Source organism: Myxocyprinus asiaticus, chromosome 10 (assembly GCF_019703515.2).
Source record: "Myxocyprinus asiaticus isolate MX2 ecotype Aquarium Trade chromosome 10, UBuf_Myxa_2, whole genome shotgun sequence".
Classification (NCBI taxonomy): domain Eukaryota; kingdom Metazoa; phylum Chordata; class Actinopteri; order Cypriniformes; family Catostomidae; genus Myxocyprinus; species Myxocyprinus asiaticus.
Genome location: NC_059353.1, coordinates 40705707 through 40721299, shown reverse-complemented (window position 1 = coordinate 40721299; position 15593 = coordinate 40705707). Strand labels below are relative to the sequence as shown.

Below are 15593 nucleotides of genomic sequence, written 5' to 3'. Positions count from 1 at the left end.
GCGAAATCATTTTTGATACAAAGATTATTGCCTCGATTGCAAAACAATGTAAAAGTGCTTTTCCATATGACAAGACACCTCACATTTCTGCATATCCAGCTGTCTGACAGGCGTTGTGATGACACAGGAGGGGACACGTTTCCATTTTTCCAAATGATCCAGACATCTCGCAGTCTCCTCGGAGAAGCATCTATCCTCCATCACTGTCAGTCATTGGCCTCCTGGGGGCATATGGTTTACTGCCACAGACCTTTTCCACTTCGGTCATTAGGGTGCCTTGTAAATGAACTTAGACTTATGGACAAAAACTTGCTGAATGACTCATTCCAGCCCAAATGCGATCTTGAGTTACACATTGCTAAAACAGGACACATTCCCGTCCTCGACGTCCGGAAGCTTTACGATGTTATTAATCAAATGTTGATTCCACAAGGGTCAATAGAGTTTCGAGAGAGACGGATGTCGATTTCTTAGCTAAGTGAAAAAACAAGTGGTGTTGAAGGCAGGACCCAGTGTGGATGCACTTGATAAATCCATCAGGAGCGCTGACAGCCAGCCGTCAGTGGCTGCACATATGCACCATCTGCTTGAGGCCGATGGCTTTTATTGCTTTTCATTGCTTTCTTCGGATGAGAGTAAGTAACTACTACAGAAGTTTACTCTGTGACTAAATATCATCTCCCTTGGAAACTGAGGTGATTATTACATAGCAAAGTGTAAGATTAATCAGTACAATAAGGGCACTTTAGCCTGTGAATGTAGAGAGCACCAGATTGTTGCTTAATGACAAGAAATGGGTGACCAATATACTTGATCTCGAACTTTAATTTATACATGGCATCACACTTTAGATCTACCCCAACTTTCTCTTATCTCAACTTAATATGTAGAAACAAATATGAGTAAACTTTTCTGTTGGTTGATTTTCCCGAAAAGTCTAAACACTGTGGTTCTGCTGTATCTAAACATTTCTCTGTTTATTTGAGAATTCTGACCTGACAAATACTGCAACATTTGGTCAAGCAAAGGCATGAGTTTTTTGTGACCAATGCAAGGCTTTGAATCGAGAACCATTTTTTGCCTTTTTTTCCCCTTTTTTGTCATTTCAATGAAATCCTAAAACAGGCAGCATGCACCACAAGATACATACTATTTAATTTCTTATATGGGGTATGAGAAAGAGTTTCTCATCCAATCTTGTTATAATTTTTCATAGTTGGGTCTGTTTGAGTATGTGGGTCACATGACATGAATGTTCTGTGATCCTTAAGTCAGCCTGACCTAAAACCAACATGACCATGGTGCAGGACATGCTGACTTTGTGATAATTAATTATATGTTAATCTTACTTTTCTTCAGTAAAAAAACAATAAATCTTCTAATATTAATTGTGAACATTGTCTTAAGATGCGGAAGAAGAAAATTAAGTCATATGTTGTTCATGCTGTTATTTAGCACATTTTGAAGTGTGCGTATCCCCTGAGATTGAGGGAAGAAAAAGGGTTAGTTCACAATATTACACATACACATTTATTACGCTTACACATCTCATACATGCAACCTTAAAGCTAAACTTTTCTCAGTTTTGTTAAACACACACATACACACAAATACACATGTTGGTGCAGCTATCATTATGAGGACTCTCCATAGACATAATGATTTTTATACTGTACGAACCATAGATTCTATCCCCTAACCCTAACCCTAAACCTAACCCTCACAAAAAACTTTCTGCATTTTTAAATTTTCAATAAAACATAATTTAGTATGTTTTTTTAAGCAATTTGAATTACCCCCACCACACACACACACACACACACACATATGATATGTTTTAAAATAAGAGGGGAAGTCAGAAACTCATCATTATTTTTTTTTTTTTTTTTTTTTTGTGCATAAAATAAAACAGAAATGTTGATGACTTTGACTTTTTGTACCTTAATAGGGCAATGGATCCTGGGAGATAAAATCCCAAATATATCAAAAACTGGATATGTTTTACTTAAGTCCAAATGATATAAAAAGTGATATGAAATTATTTGTTGCTAATCATTTCCCACTCAACTTCAACCTGTTTAAGGGATAAAGGTGAAGTATGTAACTTTTTTGGTGTTAAAATACTTCCTTCTATCCCAGCTTAATATGCAGAGACAGCTATAAGCAAGCCATTCATAGATACATTTTCTCGAAAACTGTAAACACTGTGTTTCTCTTGCGCTATGAAAATTGCTCTGTCTTTGTTTGACCAACGGCAGACGGGGGTGTATTTAGAAAGCTGTTTTGAAAACAAAGTTTATTTTTGCAATTCTGTTTGGTGGTGCTAGTGCTGCAGAAATGACATACTTCAACTTTAATATGCAGAGACAACTATAAAGCCCAAAGTATGCTTCACTCAAATGCCAATGCTCACAGGACACGACGCAAATCTTGTCACCAGCAGAGTGCGCGAGCACTGAACGCACGCAGCCTGATATTTCTAACCGCGCACCTTTGAGCGCTTAGAATGCGCATGCGCCTGGAGTTATTTGCACTAATTAGTGGGTCCACAAGGTGGCTACACTTTCATATTGAGCCGTTGCTATCATGAAAAAGCACTAGAAGAAGGTGTAATTGCAGCTAAGCATCAGGGGCCGTTTGCACCAGCTATAGGTAAGTTACAATTTAGCCTAGTTGTAGCGTAAATGGGCTCTAAGTCACAATTTATGCACTACTAAATATTTGAGCATTGCACCATTAAACTTAGGTAGAACGTAACCCTATGTATGAACTAAATATTTATGGAAGCCTCCGACCAGGAGTAATTGATGGAATAAAAAAGCAGACTCATTTAATGACATCAGTGAGCTCATGCTGTGCGTGACAGACATCAATCCTTTCGTTTACATTTACGAGAGAGAGAGAAAAAAAACGTACTTTTAAGCGGCTCTTCATTGTGAAACCGATCTAACGGTGTAGTTTTCAGGATGCGTCGCCCGGTGTCAAGTTTCAACACATTCAAAATATATATAGGATATTAAAATGAATAAATGTCTATTTTTCCAGCCTGTTGTATTAGTATTTATTTATCACCTCTATTTATTTTAGATACAGTTCCTATATATTGTAATTTACACAGGGCAAATATACTATTTATCAAATCTACTTTTATTACGTATCATATTTTAATGGGGATATAATTTATTACAGTTGACAGTTACATGAGCAAACAAGGTTTTAACATCAACCGTAACAAGATCAAACTGAAGTTCACAGCTTTTTAACACTTCTGTGTACAAATTTGAAGGCTGCTTATTGGATTAATACAGGTAAACGTCATAATATGCGACTACGCATCACTTTACGGAGAGCTTACGACTTACTAGTTAAGTCTTGCCTTAAGAACAGGTGGTGCATCCAAATTAAGCACTGACTTAGTTACAAACTAACTAGTAGTTACTAAGCCCTTAGGTTGAACTTTACATCCCAACTTACGTGAGACCTTGCGCACAGCTGGTGCAACCCAGGAGATGAAGGTAAAAACAACAACAATGGATGTGCAGGTCAAGAGAGCGTGTATGAGGAGGTAACTGTATTTGTATAACTCGAGTCTGAAGGAATATAAAGACATCTTTATAGGTCTAAACTCCTGAAGAGAAAGTCTGGTGTCTCATAGCAGTCGTAGCGCCAACTGCCTGTGTATGCGCTCACAGTTATATGGAGTATACTTTGACAGGCTCGCGTTCGACTGTACGCAGACGCTGTGCTTTGCGTCAAATTGGAAGTCTACCCAGGGCTTTAGTAAGTAACTGTTAGCACTGTGTCTTTGTGGCACTATAAAAATTCCTGTTTGTTTTGAGCAACCTGCTTAGACACACCCCAGCAACGTTACTCAACCTCTTTGAACAACAGCAGACGAGGGGCATTCAGAGAGGTGTTTTGAAAGCATCGTTTATTTTTTCAATTCCATTCAGTGGCACTAGTGTCACAGAAAATACATTCTTCAGCTTTAAAAAAAAAAGTAACGGGAACAGGGCCAAGTTTTGGAGAGCTTAAAGGCAGAAATGTGAAGCTTATCATTTTATAAATGCACTTACATTAATTCTTCTGTTAAAGCTCATGTACTATTTGAGCTGCAATGTTATTTAAATGGTCATTTTTACAGTCATGTTAGGGTTTTAGGTTTTGTTGACATTACATCGTCATGGCAAAGAAGTGGTAAAACTGGCTTTATCTCTACAGCGAAAAGGTTAATAATTGATTTTATCACACTAAAATCATGTTAAAACGCATATCCTTTATGTCTTGTGACTATACTTTTGTAAACAGTGAGTATTTTAACGTTTATGGATTGGCCCCATTCACTTCCATTGTAAGTGCCTCACTTGAACCCAGATTTTTGCTTTTTTTTATTTTTTAAAGAAAAGTAAGGGCAAGTCAAAATATAATTTTTTGTGGTAATCAATATTATGCCACAAATAGAGTGAGCTTAACTTGTATTGAACCCAGAATATTCCATTAATTAAAAAAATCTGTGTAAATAACATTTTGCAAGAATCTGTTCTATTAAAACCTGAAAATATCTCATTATTTGGTAACAGACTGCTAAGGAAAGTAAATGCAATAATAATTGCATTTCTTCTTTACAAAGATTTCCTCCTCAAAAGTACTAAAATAATCCTTAATGCAACCTTCAAAGAACTGGAATTGCTCAAAGGATTCGGAACTGGAGTTGTTCAGTTCCTTACAATTCCCATCCCTAGACCAATTACAGATGCACGAATTGTTAAGGAAAACTTTTTAAAACTGTCATTAATTTTTGCAATTCTTTTTGGTGCCAAATTGATATAGCTTGCACCAATACTGGTTGAGCCCATGTTGCTATGTTGGGCTGGTCAGGATGCTCAAACAACAGAGCAATGTTTTGATAGAGCCACAGTTTTTTCCACTTTTCAGGGAAATCAACCTACAGAATGGCTTAAACATAGTTGTCTCTATATATTAAGCTGTGATAGGAGAAAGTATTTTTAACATTTAAAAATTACGCACTTCAACTTTTAAACTCTGAACCTGCACTGTGACGGTTTACCAGTAACAACAGACCAGGTGAGATGTCAATAGCATACAATAAATCATGTGGTCTTAAACCTCACCATCAATATTCAACCTGATGCATAATGGCAAGGCTGTACCTTTAACTCATTACTCAAACTAAGCGTTTCCCCAGCTGTTTGCTGTTCTAGAGTCTATGCACATTAGTGTGAAGATGCAGATGTTTAACCACACCTGGCAGCTGTCCCTCTTCCCCCTTGTACATGGTGCTTCCCTCCTGTCCGAGCGCAGCTCTACCCAGCACCCCTGTAGCTTGTGCGGATATGGGGAATCCTGGTTGCTGAGATGAGCTATGTGTTTTCCTCCGGAGTATCCAGTCCACTGAGGAGGCACGCTGCCTTCCCATTTTCTCGCAGTCACTTCCTCTCCTGTCAACCTGGGAATGTGCTGGCAACTGTCACACCACAGAGACAAACTAAACTTTTCCCGAGTGACAGATATAACAAGTCAGAGAAGCCATTACCATTCCTGTTTATCATACACTTGCCTTTACCTGGCTCTAAGGACTGTGCTGAAAGTTACAAGAAAACAAATAAATCATTTTTCTGCCAATTGTGATTCATGGCACGAGCAACTTCTGCATATAGCACATGGAAAGGATGAATTATTGAGGAACGCACCTGATTATCAGTATACACAATAACATTCAGATGTTAAAACACGTACTAGGGCTTTTCACACTATAGTTGAAGGGACAGATGACACAAAAAATGAAATTTATATAATCATTTACTCACCCGCGTGTTGTTCTAAACCTGTATGACTTTCTTTTTTCCAAAGAACAAAAAAGGGAATTTTAGGGACTGACAGCCAGTCACCATTCACTGCAATTGTATGGAAAAAAGATTCAATGGAAGTGAATGGTGACTGAGGCTGTCAGTCCCTAACATTGTGCCTAACACCTCCCTTTGTGTTCCATGGAAGAAAGAAAGTTATACAGGTTTGAAAAGACAATTAGAGATGTTAGACAGCCTCAGTCACCATTTACTTTCCTTGCAAGGAAAAAAGATGCAATGAAAGTGAATGGTAACTAAGGCTGTCATTATGCTTTACATCTCCTTTTGTGTTCAACGTTTGGGTTTCATTTTTGGGTGAACTATCCCTTTAAAACAACCAGAGCCGATTTATGTCAACGTTATTAACCTTGTTAATATGCAAAAAAGTACATTAACCAAAAGCCATCACTGAAACTAAGGAAACAGACTGATCCAAAGTGAATTCAGAAACAGTAGGCTGACTATTCTTGAGCTCAATTCTGTCTATTCTTACCGAAATTCGAAGCGCACTGTGGCCGAAGTGGGAAGTGTTTTTGAACGTAAGGGCACATGTGAGCTCATTTCCAATAATTTCCAATGTATGCAGTTATGGAGAGCATTTTATAATGTCTCCATTTTCGATGGAGGAAACCGCCGTTCCAGTGTGAATAATCAGTAAACAAAGTAAAATCAATGCATGTTTAAGTTAAAACATATTAGTGTGGATGTGGCCTAAGAGACCCAATAACAGTTAAACAGTAACTCAGTATTGACAAAATGTGTAGTTACTGGGTTTTGCCTTTGCAGAGCAGTATGGTTCACAAATGTACAGCATGAAATCTCGAAACCTAACCAAAGATTTTTGTTCAACTTTTAACGCCATGTCCACACTAATACGATTTCCTTTGAAAACGCATTAATGCAGCAAAATGTACACCTCTTATCAACACTGAAAAAGCATTTTTATCTCTACCAAAAACCAGGATTACATATGCAGGGTTTAAGGAATAGTTCACCCAAAAATGGCAATTCTTTCATCATTTACTCACCCTCATGCCATCCAAGATGTGTATGACTTTCTTTCTTCTGCAAACACAAATTAAGATTTTTAGAAGAATATCTCAGCACTGTAGGTCCATACAATGCAAGTTTATGGGTCCTAAAATTTTGAAGCTCCAAAAAGCACATAAAAGCAGCACAAAAGTAATCCATAAGACTCCAGTGGTTAAATCCATGTTTTCAGATGCGACATGATAGGTGTGGGTGAGAAATAGATCAATATTTAAGTCCTTTTTTACTATAAATTCTCCTCTCTGCCCAGTAGGTGGCTATATGCACAAAGAATGTGAACTGCCAAAAACCAAAGAAGAAGAAAGTGAAAGTGGAGATTTATAGTAAAAAAGGACTTAAATATTGATCTGTTTCTCACCCACACTTATCATATTGCTTCTGAAGTATTGGATGAGATAAGTAAATAATGAAAGAATTTTCATTTTTGGGTGAACTATCCCTTTAAGTAAGACCCTGGGTTAAAGGTGTAGTCCACCCAAACATTCAAGTTCTGTCATAATTTACTCACCCTCATGTCATTCCAAACCCAAATGACTTTCTATCTTCTGTTAAACACAAAAGGAGATGTTACGCAGAATGTTAGTCTCCATGTTAGGCAGTATGTTAGCACCTTTTTTCCATACAATTAAAGTTTTTATTACCAGAGTTGAACTTTAATTGTATATGGCACATGATCCTGATTGCACAGTGCATTATCTCAGCCGAAATGTGGAAAGCAATGTTATTGCTCAGGGACTTTTAATCTCCCATAACCCTCTGTTCATTTCAGTGCAGTTCCCACCTGGTTTCCATGGCATCTGCCCAACTCACAGCATGCAAGGAAGCAGATCACGGCAGTGTTCAGCTCGCCCTCTTCTGGACGGAAGTGAGGGCTCAAATAAGCCTTGGTCTAATTAGCCATGCTGTCAAAACATTTCTGCACAAGCCCTTTTATAAAACTCTGCTGTATGATCATGTTGAACTGGTGTGAAGGGGAAATGAGCAGAGAAGTAAAGGCTGCGGAATTGTTCTTTTGGGTTTAAGTTACACCACAGCTCTGCCAATATGGCAAAAACAAATGAAAAGGTCAAATGATAAATGTACTCATTAGCATCAGAAAAGGAACGTCTTTAACAACCTTCGTACACCTTTACACAGTACTAATACTAATAAACATTGCTAGTTGCAAACTATTGCCCCCTTACTCGGTTTAGAGAAGAACATATTTCCTCCAACAACAGATCTTATCAAATTTAGTTTGAACATTTTGTTTCTTATTTTCTCTTATTTCAATTTGCGATATAATTTGGGTAAAGAATCACACGATTCTAGTTATTCTAGATATTATATCCAAAACCTTTTTGAAATAACAGAGTTAAACATATAAAGCAAGCACCTTTATTTGATGAACAGATACATAGATTTATATTGTAGACTTTTTTTTTTTTTTTGCTAATTTGTGTTCTTATACATTTACTAACAGTGGTTAAAAAAGGCAACTGTTAATGGAAACAATGGCAAGTATACAATACAATTAGCAAACATATCAAAATCAGTTTTTTAAAACATTTTTAGCAACCAATTCTTTCTATTGGTCTGCCATAGTGCAAACTGTGTGGTTTGAAGACAAAGTGTTAGCGTGATATTAACATTCATTCTTATAGTTCAGATTTCTCTGTCTTTTAACACATTTCAATGTGTAGACTTCATTCAAAGTGCCTCTGCTTCAAGTCCTTCTGTCCACTAATGCCGATTTTTCAACAATACTTCAAGTGTGTAGGGCTGTTCAACAGATGAATAATGGACAAAAGCTACAATTAAAGATTAAATTGGATTGCGCATCTTGTGTTTATTGCAACGTACATGGAAGTTTGCTTCAGCTTACCAAAACTTTTCAGGCATGTTTTTCAAGCTCTGTTCAAAGTCCTTGAGTCTCTCTGTTTCTCTTGGATACTCTTCTTAAACAAGCTCACCGGTAGTTTAACACAGCTTTTACAGCAAAGATCTAAATGATTGTGTGATTTTGGAGAGTGTTCATGTAATACGATTTTTGTACGTTGTCATCCTTTATGCACTAATGAGAGTATTTTTAAAAGGTGAAAACTGTAATGGTAATGTCATAGATTTCAATAGTGTCCATTCCCAAGTCCAACCAGTATGACATTCCAGTACATCCATGTGACATTTGACTCCTGTGGCAGAGATACTGATTTAGAGGAAGACAAAAAAAAAAAAAACATAGTCAAATGAAGCAGTGCCCAGAGAGTGAGTTAGCGTCCTTCTATTGCACAGTGTCTTGCGGTAAGCACTGCTAATGGATTGTGGGTTGTGTGATCAGATGTCCGGGTCTTTTAAACGGTTTGAGTCCTGTCCTGTGTGGGCACTTGTTCACGAGCAGCCACAACGGTCTACTACCATTGAGGGGATCTTGCCGTAGATGATCTGCTCCTTGCCGTTGAAGTAAAGCATGTTGATTGGAGACATCTTGGTGGGGGTGCAGCAGGGTCCGGCGGTGCCTCGCGGGTTGGCCTTGTTCACCAGATGGGTGTGGGGATACTTCTGCAGGTGCATGTAGTCGCATTCTCCCGAACAGTAATTTGCCTTGTAACGTTTCGGAGCAATAATCCAGTCCCAGCCAAAGTCCTCGAAGTCCACAGTGAGAGGATACCGGCAGCATCGAGACTCTGACGAATTCTCATCGCAGTCTAGTCCAGAGTCCCTTCGGATTCGCTTTGGACCCTCAGAGATTTTGACCTCCATAAAGGGGAGCTGTAAGAGAAAAAAACCCCCAAAGTGATAGCGTTTCTTAACTTACTGTTCATATTTTATAGTCATGCTAACCTTGACATATTTTTGTCCAACCATTAACAAATGCTAAAGCTGACCAATACAGATATTACAGGACCAGAGGACTGCACTTAGAAGAATCTTTATTCATGCCACACCACTTCACCTGTTAATTTTAATAATTTTTAAAGACCCAGTTTTTCTCCTCACACACTTTTCAAACATTTCTTAGGCCCTTTGATCTAATACATGGATGCTCAAAATAAAATCTTGTACAAAGTGCATTTGTAAACATTTTTACATATGTATACTTTCATAGAAATTTGTTCACATTTTTGTGGTATACATATTTGTAAATGTGTGTGTGTTTAAAAATAATAAGTAATAATAATAATCAAATTACTTAATAGTAATAAATATAACTATTAATAATTAATCAATATATATATATATATATATATATATATATATATATATATATATATATATATATATATATATATGTAATATGTTAATATATATACATTATGAAACTATTATGAAACGTTTTATCAGTATGAAATATATATATATATATATATATATATATATATATATATATATATATATATATATATATATATATATATATTTAGCATATAATTTATGTATTCATTTATACTTTTATTTGATATATATATTAGCGGATATTGTACTTACCAGTCCATCCTCTCCAGTCTCCGCTGAGGTGACGGCCAAGTCGTTTCCCTTCGCGTCGTACGCGTTTATCTCTATGCCCCAGTTTGTCTCCGGTTGTCTTAACCACACCGTAAGCACCTGCTTGACATCTATACTCTGCCAAGACGTGACTCCTGACTTCACATCGATCTTCAGGGATCGTATTCGTATGTGTCTGCCTCCGTCCGTTACGGGCATGAGCCGCGATATCTGTAAAAACACGGTGGTCGCCTCCTCCGCCGGTCTCAGATGAACCCAGAGCTGCGCCCTCACGATCCGGTTCGCCTGGATCTTCGGACTGAAGGAGAAAAAACAACACTTCGGTTTCCGATCTACTTGAACGATGGGGTCAGCTGAAAGAGAAGAGAAAGTAAATGAGAGTGAAAGAAAACGATACGTGATCTGCAGATTTTATTAGTCGGTTCTTAAAATATTCCGTGAAGTGACGCATTGATAATTAATTCAGATACATTGTCAGTTTCAAGTTTTAAAGAAATAACGGTTGGAAAATCCGTGTTTACGAAGCCCCCAAAAAACAGGAAAAGATATTTAGGACACTTAATAGCTAAATAAACATTTATTTGTAAAAAGTTGATTGGATAAAAATGGATTGATACACTTGTCCCCAATTTCAACTACAGTTTGTTGGTTTGAAATTAAATATAGTTATTTATAATCAAATGCATATATGTAAACAATTTTAATTGGGGAAAACATTTTCTTGTGACCGACCCTCGGGCGCCTTTGCTGCGCTTCTATGTTTAACGTGCGTAAAAACGCAGCGTAAAAAGTCAGGCAGATAAAGGAGCTACACAAACCATTAATAATAATAAAAAAGAGAGGGAGAAACGAGAGGAATACGTTTAAATTGAGCATTTTATACTGTACTGCTGTCTTCTAGGTGCGCTTGGCCTGGGCGTAAAGACTGCGTAATAGGGCTCTCCATTTAGGTTCTCCATTCTTAACGGGAAACAATTACATTAATGAATGTTTGAAATGGGTTATTCTTACGCTCTGTGGCCATGGTCATGATGGTCTCTGTGGTGGCATGTTCATCATCCTCTTCCATAGTCCCATCCTGGCTATCATCCCTAAGCACATCGTACTGATCCAGAAGTTGTTGCAAAGGCGGCGCTTTGGGTAACAGCTGCTTGACCACGTCTCGGCTGATGTTCGGAGCCTGTTTGAGTCGCAGTTTGTAAAGAATTTGGGACTTGATGGCATGCAGTCTCATCAGCTTGCTGTGTTGTCTGAACTCACATGTGGAACACTGCTCGCTTTCCTCCGTGGTTGTGGAAGGCTGCTGGTGCGCCGCCGTTATATCTCCTTGACCCACTGGACCACATGCAATTAAAACACTTAGAGAAATTAAAACCTGCGTAAAATGCATGTTCCAAAACGTGGTATAAGACGGTGGATGTTTGCGTTGTTTGATTTGATATGATTTTGCTATGGAAATGAACCTAACCACGAACTACTCAAGGAGATGTCATGCTTAAAATTCGGCAAGGCTTTTTATACCGCAACTTTGGCCACTCTATTGTGTCGTCGAATTCAATGATTGGCTGAGCCGGCAACAATAAAACTAACGGACAGAGCTGAACTTCTTTCGCTGTTCTTAAAGAGGTATTGCATATCCAAGAGGACTCATAGTAGAATGAACTGAAATGATAAAGTATGCATATGTATATGAAAAACAGGCTATGCACATTGCAGTAGTTTAGTTTGTGCATATACATAAATTGTATTTATGGGGCTCTAAATACAGTTAATATTTATTTATTTATTTATTTATTTTTTATATACAATTTACAATCATATTTAATCAAACTACACAATGATGACTCTAAGACTTTATAGATATTACAGTTTCATTTTGTGCTCAAGCATGCTTTTCTGTAAAGCTGCTTTGAAATGATGTGTGCTGTGAAAAGCAACTATACAAATAAAAATGACTTGACTTGACACACCGCCTGCGTCTATGGCAAAAAAGCAGTTGGACAATAACTTACAGGCTACTAATGACATCTATAAAATAGCAATCTAACCTGCAACTGTCCTGTTGATTATAATCTGAAATTACTGACACTTTGTTGTTGTTGTTGTTGTGGTTCTTCATCTTTGCACATGAAAGCTACACAGTAACCTACATAATCTTGATGTGCCTCTGCAGATAAATATGCCATTAGTCATTTAGAATAAGCACAATATCAAGTCATCAAGAATTAAGTCAAGTTTTTTATTGTCATTGTATAGGTACAACACAATTATTTTTGATTCCACAGGGTGTTGCAACAAATTAAGTATAAATAAATATAAAAAGAGTAAAAAGTATATAATATATTCTATATATATTCTAAAGGTATAGAAATATATACAAATTAAAATGAAATATAGGCCTAAATAAGTTATAGTTATAATAAGTTATATATATATATATTATAATTAATAACTAATAAACGTTTAATAATAGTTCATTGCCAAAGCACATCATGTTCTAACAGACACTGTTCTTTTCTAGCAGCATGTTTTATATTTGATACTAAATAATCAACATTCATCTCTTTTGTCCTGCACTCAGGCAGAGCACAGTTGCGTCTTCAGTAGTTTTGGGACTCGTGGGTAAGATACACAGCGCCATCTTGTGGCGAAAGCATGTGTACACCAGGCGAGGATCGTCTGCTCCTTTGAAGCGCCTGTCCTCTTTTTGCTCAGATTTTTGTACAGTTGTTTTTATCGTGTTATTAGTTAAATGATAGCCTACATATATAGACAGTAAAAAAAAAAAAAAAAAAACGCTCATTAAAATGTAACCGTTAATAAACATTAATAGTAGCCTACACTACAGATAAAAAAGTATATATATATATATATATATATATATATTATAACCGGCCACTTTGTACACACCTGTACATCTACTTATTCGTGTAATTATCTAATCAGCCAATCATGTGGCAGCAGTGTAATGTATAAAATCACACAGATCGGGGTCAGGAGCTTCAGTTAATGTTCACATCAACCATCAGAATGGGGAAATAATTTTGATCTCAGTGATTTCAACCGTGGCATGTTTGTTGGTGCCAGACGGGCTGGTTTGAGTATTTCTGTAACTGCTGATCTCCTGGGATTTTCATGCACAACAGTCTCTAGAGCGTAAAAAGAAAATGGTGTGAAAAACAAAAAACATCCTGTGAGTGGCAGTTCAGTGGACAAAAATGCCTTGTTGATGAGAGAGGCCGACGGAGAATAGTCAGACTGGTTCGAGCTGACAGAAATGCTACGGTAACTCAGATAACCACTCTGTACAATTGTAGTGAGCAGAATAGCATCTCAGAATGCACAACATGTCGAACTTTGAGGCAGCTGGGCTACAACAGCAAAAGACCACATTGGGTTCCACTTCTGTCAGTCAAGAACAGAAAACTGAGGCTGCAGTGGGCTTACCATTTGTGTACCTCAGCAGAAATCCAGATTTGTCAGACCAGGAGATGTTTTTCCAACTGTCTACTGTCCAGTTTTGGTGAGCCTGTGTCCACTGCAGCCTCAGTTTCCTGTTCTAAGCTGACAGTAGTGTACCCGGAGGGGTCTTCTGCTGCTGTAGCCCATCAGCCTCAATGTTCGACGTGTTGTGTGTTCAGAACAGAAATGCTTTTCTGCATAGAAATGTTATAACGTGTGGTTATTTGGGTTAATGTCACCTTTCTGTCAGCTTGGACCAGTCTGGCCATTCTCCTCTGACCTCTGACATTAACAAGCCGTTTTCTTCCCAGAACTGCCACTCACTGGATGTTTTTTTGCAATATTCTCTTTACGATCTAGAGACTGTTGCGCGTGAGAATCCCAGGAGATCAGCAGTTACAGAAACACTCAAACCAGCCCACACCAACAATCATGCCATGGTCGAAATCACTGAGATCACATCTTTTCCCCATTCTGATGGTTGATGTGAACATTACCTGAAGCTCCTGACCCCTATCTGCACGATTTTCTACATTACCCTGCTGCCACACGATTGGCTGATTAGATAATTGCATGAATAAGTAGGTGTACAGGTGTACTTAATAAAGTGGCCGGTGAGTGTATATATTTATTTACAGTATATATGTGTATATGGGCTCAACTTGACTTATCCAATCACAATGGACATTAATTTGTTCATACAATACTTGAGATGTTATGAAATTCCAAATGTGATTAAAATTAATAGAAAATCTTTAACTCTTTTTATATTAAAGTATTATCTTAATTTGTTACTCAAAAACCATTGACATTAATTATGCTTTTTTTTTCTTCCTGATTATAAAAAATATAGATTTTCAAGCAAATGTTGTTTTTAGGTGGATTTTAGCCAGCTGTGACATTCAATATTAATTTTTCCTCACCAAAACTGTTCTTAGGTTTATTTATTTATGTTCACCGTTTTAATAATAATAATAATAATAATAAAAAGTTGCAATTCTGCCGCTCTCTGATAAATAAGCAAAAAAACACTTATTCCACTAGGTGGCGACATTGTTTTCAAAAAGAACCCTTGAGGCGCAACCCGTGTCTGCGTGTACTGCAGTAACCCATTTTACCCAGTTTACAAACAACTGTTTATGCAAAGAATGCCCGTGAAAAGAAAGAGTGAGAATTTCCCATCCGCAAATTCCGTTATATGCATGGTAATATCCAAAAGAGCAGCGAGATGTTTAAAAACAAGAATGATCAATGCGCTGGAGAGCTCAATCGAAGTCCTATCACAGGAATGTAACCGAAACGTTATCATCACTAAATAGGATGTTGTATGTGGACTTCGGACGCACATGCTGAATTCTGACCCGACTTATCCCACAAGAGCAGGTTCATCATGCCTTTTCCATTCTCCTGTGCGGTCACCGAGAGTGGAGAAGAAGAGGGAGCTTCTGCATGTGATTAGTGCGGATTTATCTCGCATTTTGCATTTCGATTTGGATTAAATGATTTCCTCGATACGGCACGCTTTATTTTCATATGCATAATTTAGGTGCTTGCAGCCTGCCGTTCTTATTCTGAGCAGGTATGTAGCCTATGTAACCTCACTGATTATATCACTGGAATGTGTTTTAATATTAGATTACAAAAATGGGCCACTGTGCAATTTTTAAACCAGAAATTACATTTTGTCCTGACCTTGAGGCTCTTGGCACAAATGTGTTCATGCAATTTACC

General features: G+C 37.4%; 1 protein-coding gene across 1 annotated transcript; it reads right to left on the bottom strand.

Moving 5' to 3' along the window:
* Nucleotides 1-8294: 8294 nt before the first annotated feature.
* LOC127446766 (growth/differentiation factor 8) lies at nucleotides 8295-11865 on the bottom strand. The gene is made up of 3 exons (XM_051707958.1): nucleotides 11412-11865; nucleotides 10383-10753; nucleotides 8295-9665 (listed from the first exon to the last, which is right to left on the bottom strand). Exons 1-3 carry the CDS (start codon nucleotides 11788-11790, stop codon nucleotides 9285-9287), a joined length of 1131 nt encoding a protein of 376 aa, XP_051563918.1. The 5' UTR covers nucleotides 11791-11865; the 3' UTR covers nucleotides 8295-9284.
* Nucleotides 11866-15593: the final 3728 nt, after the last annotated feature.

Coding starts and splice junctions, on each gene's coding strand:
- LOC127446766 (XM_051707958.1), bottom strand. CDS start 11,790: ATGCATTTTACGCAGGTTTTAATTTCTCTAAGTGTTTTAATTGCATGT. Junction 10,754..11,411: donor CATGACCATGGCCACAGAGC/GTAAGAATAACC, acceptor CTTCTCTTTCAG/CTGACCCCATCGTTCAAGTA. Junction 9,666..10,382: donor AGACTGGAGAGGATGGACTG/GTAAGTACAATA, acceptor TTTCTCTTACAG/CTCCCCTTTATGGAGGTCAA.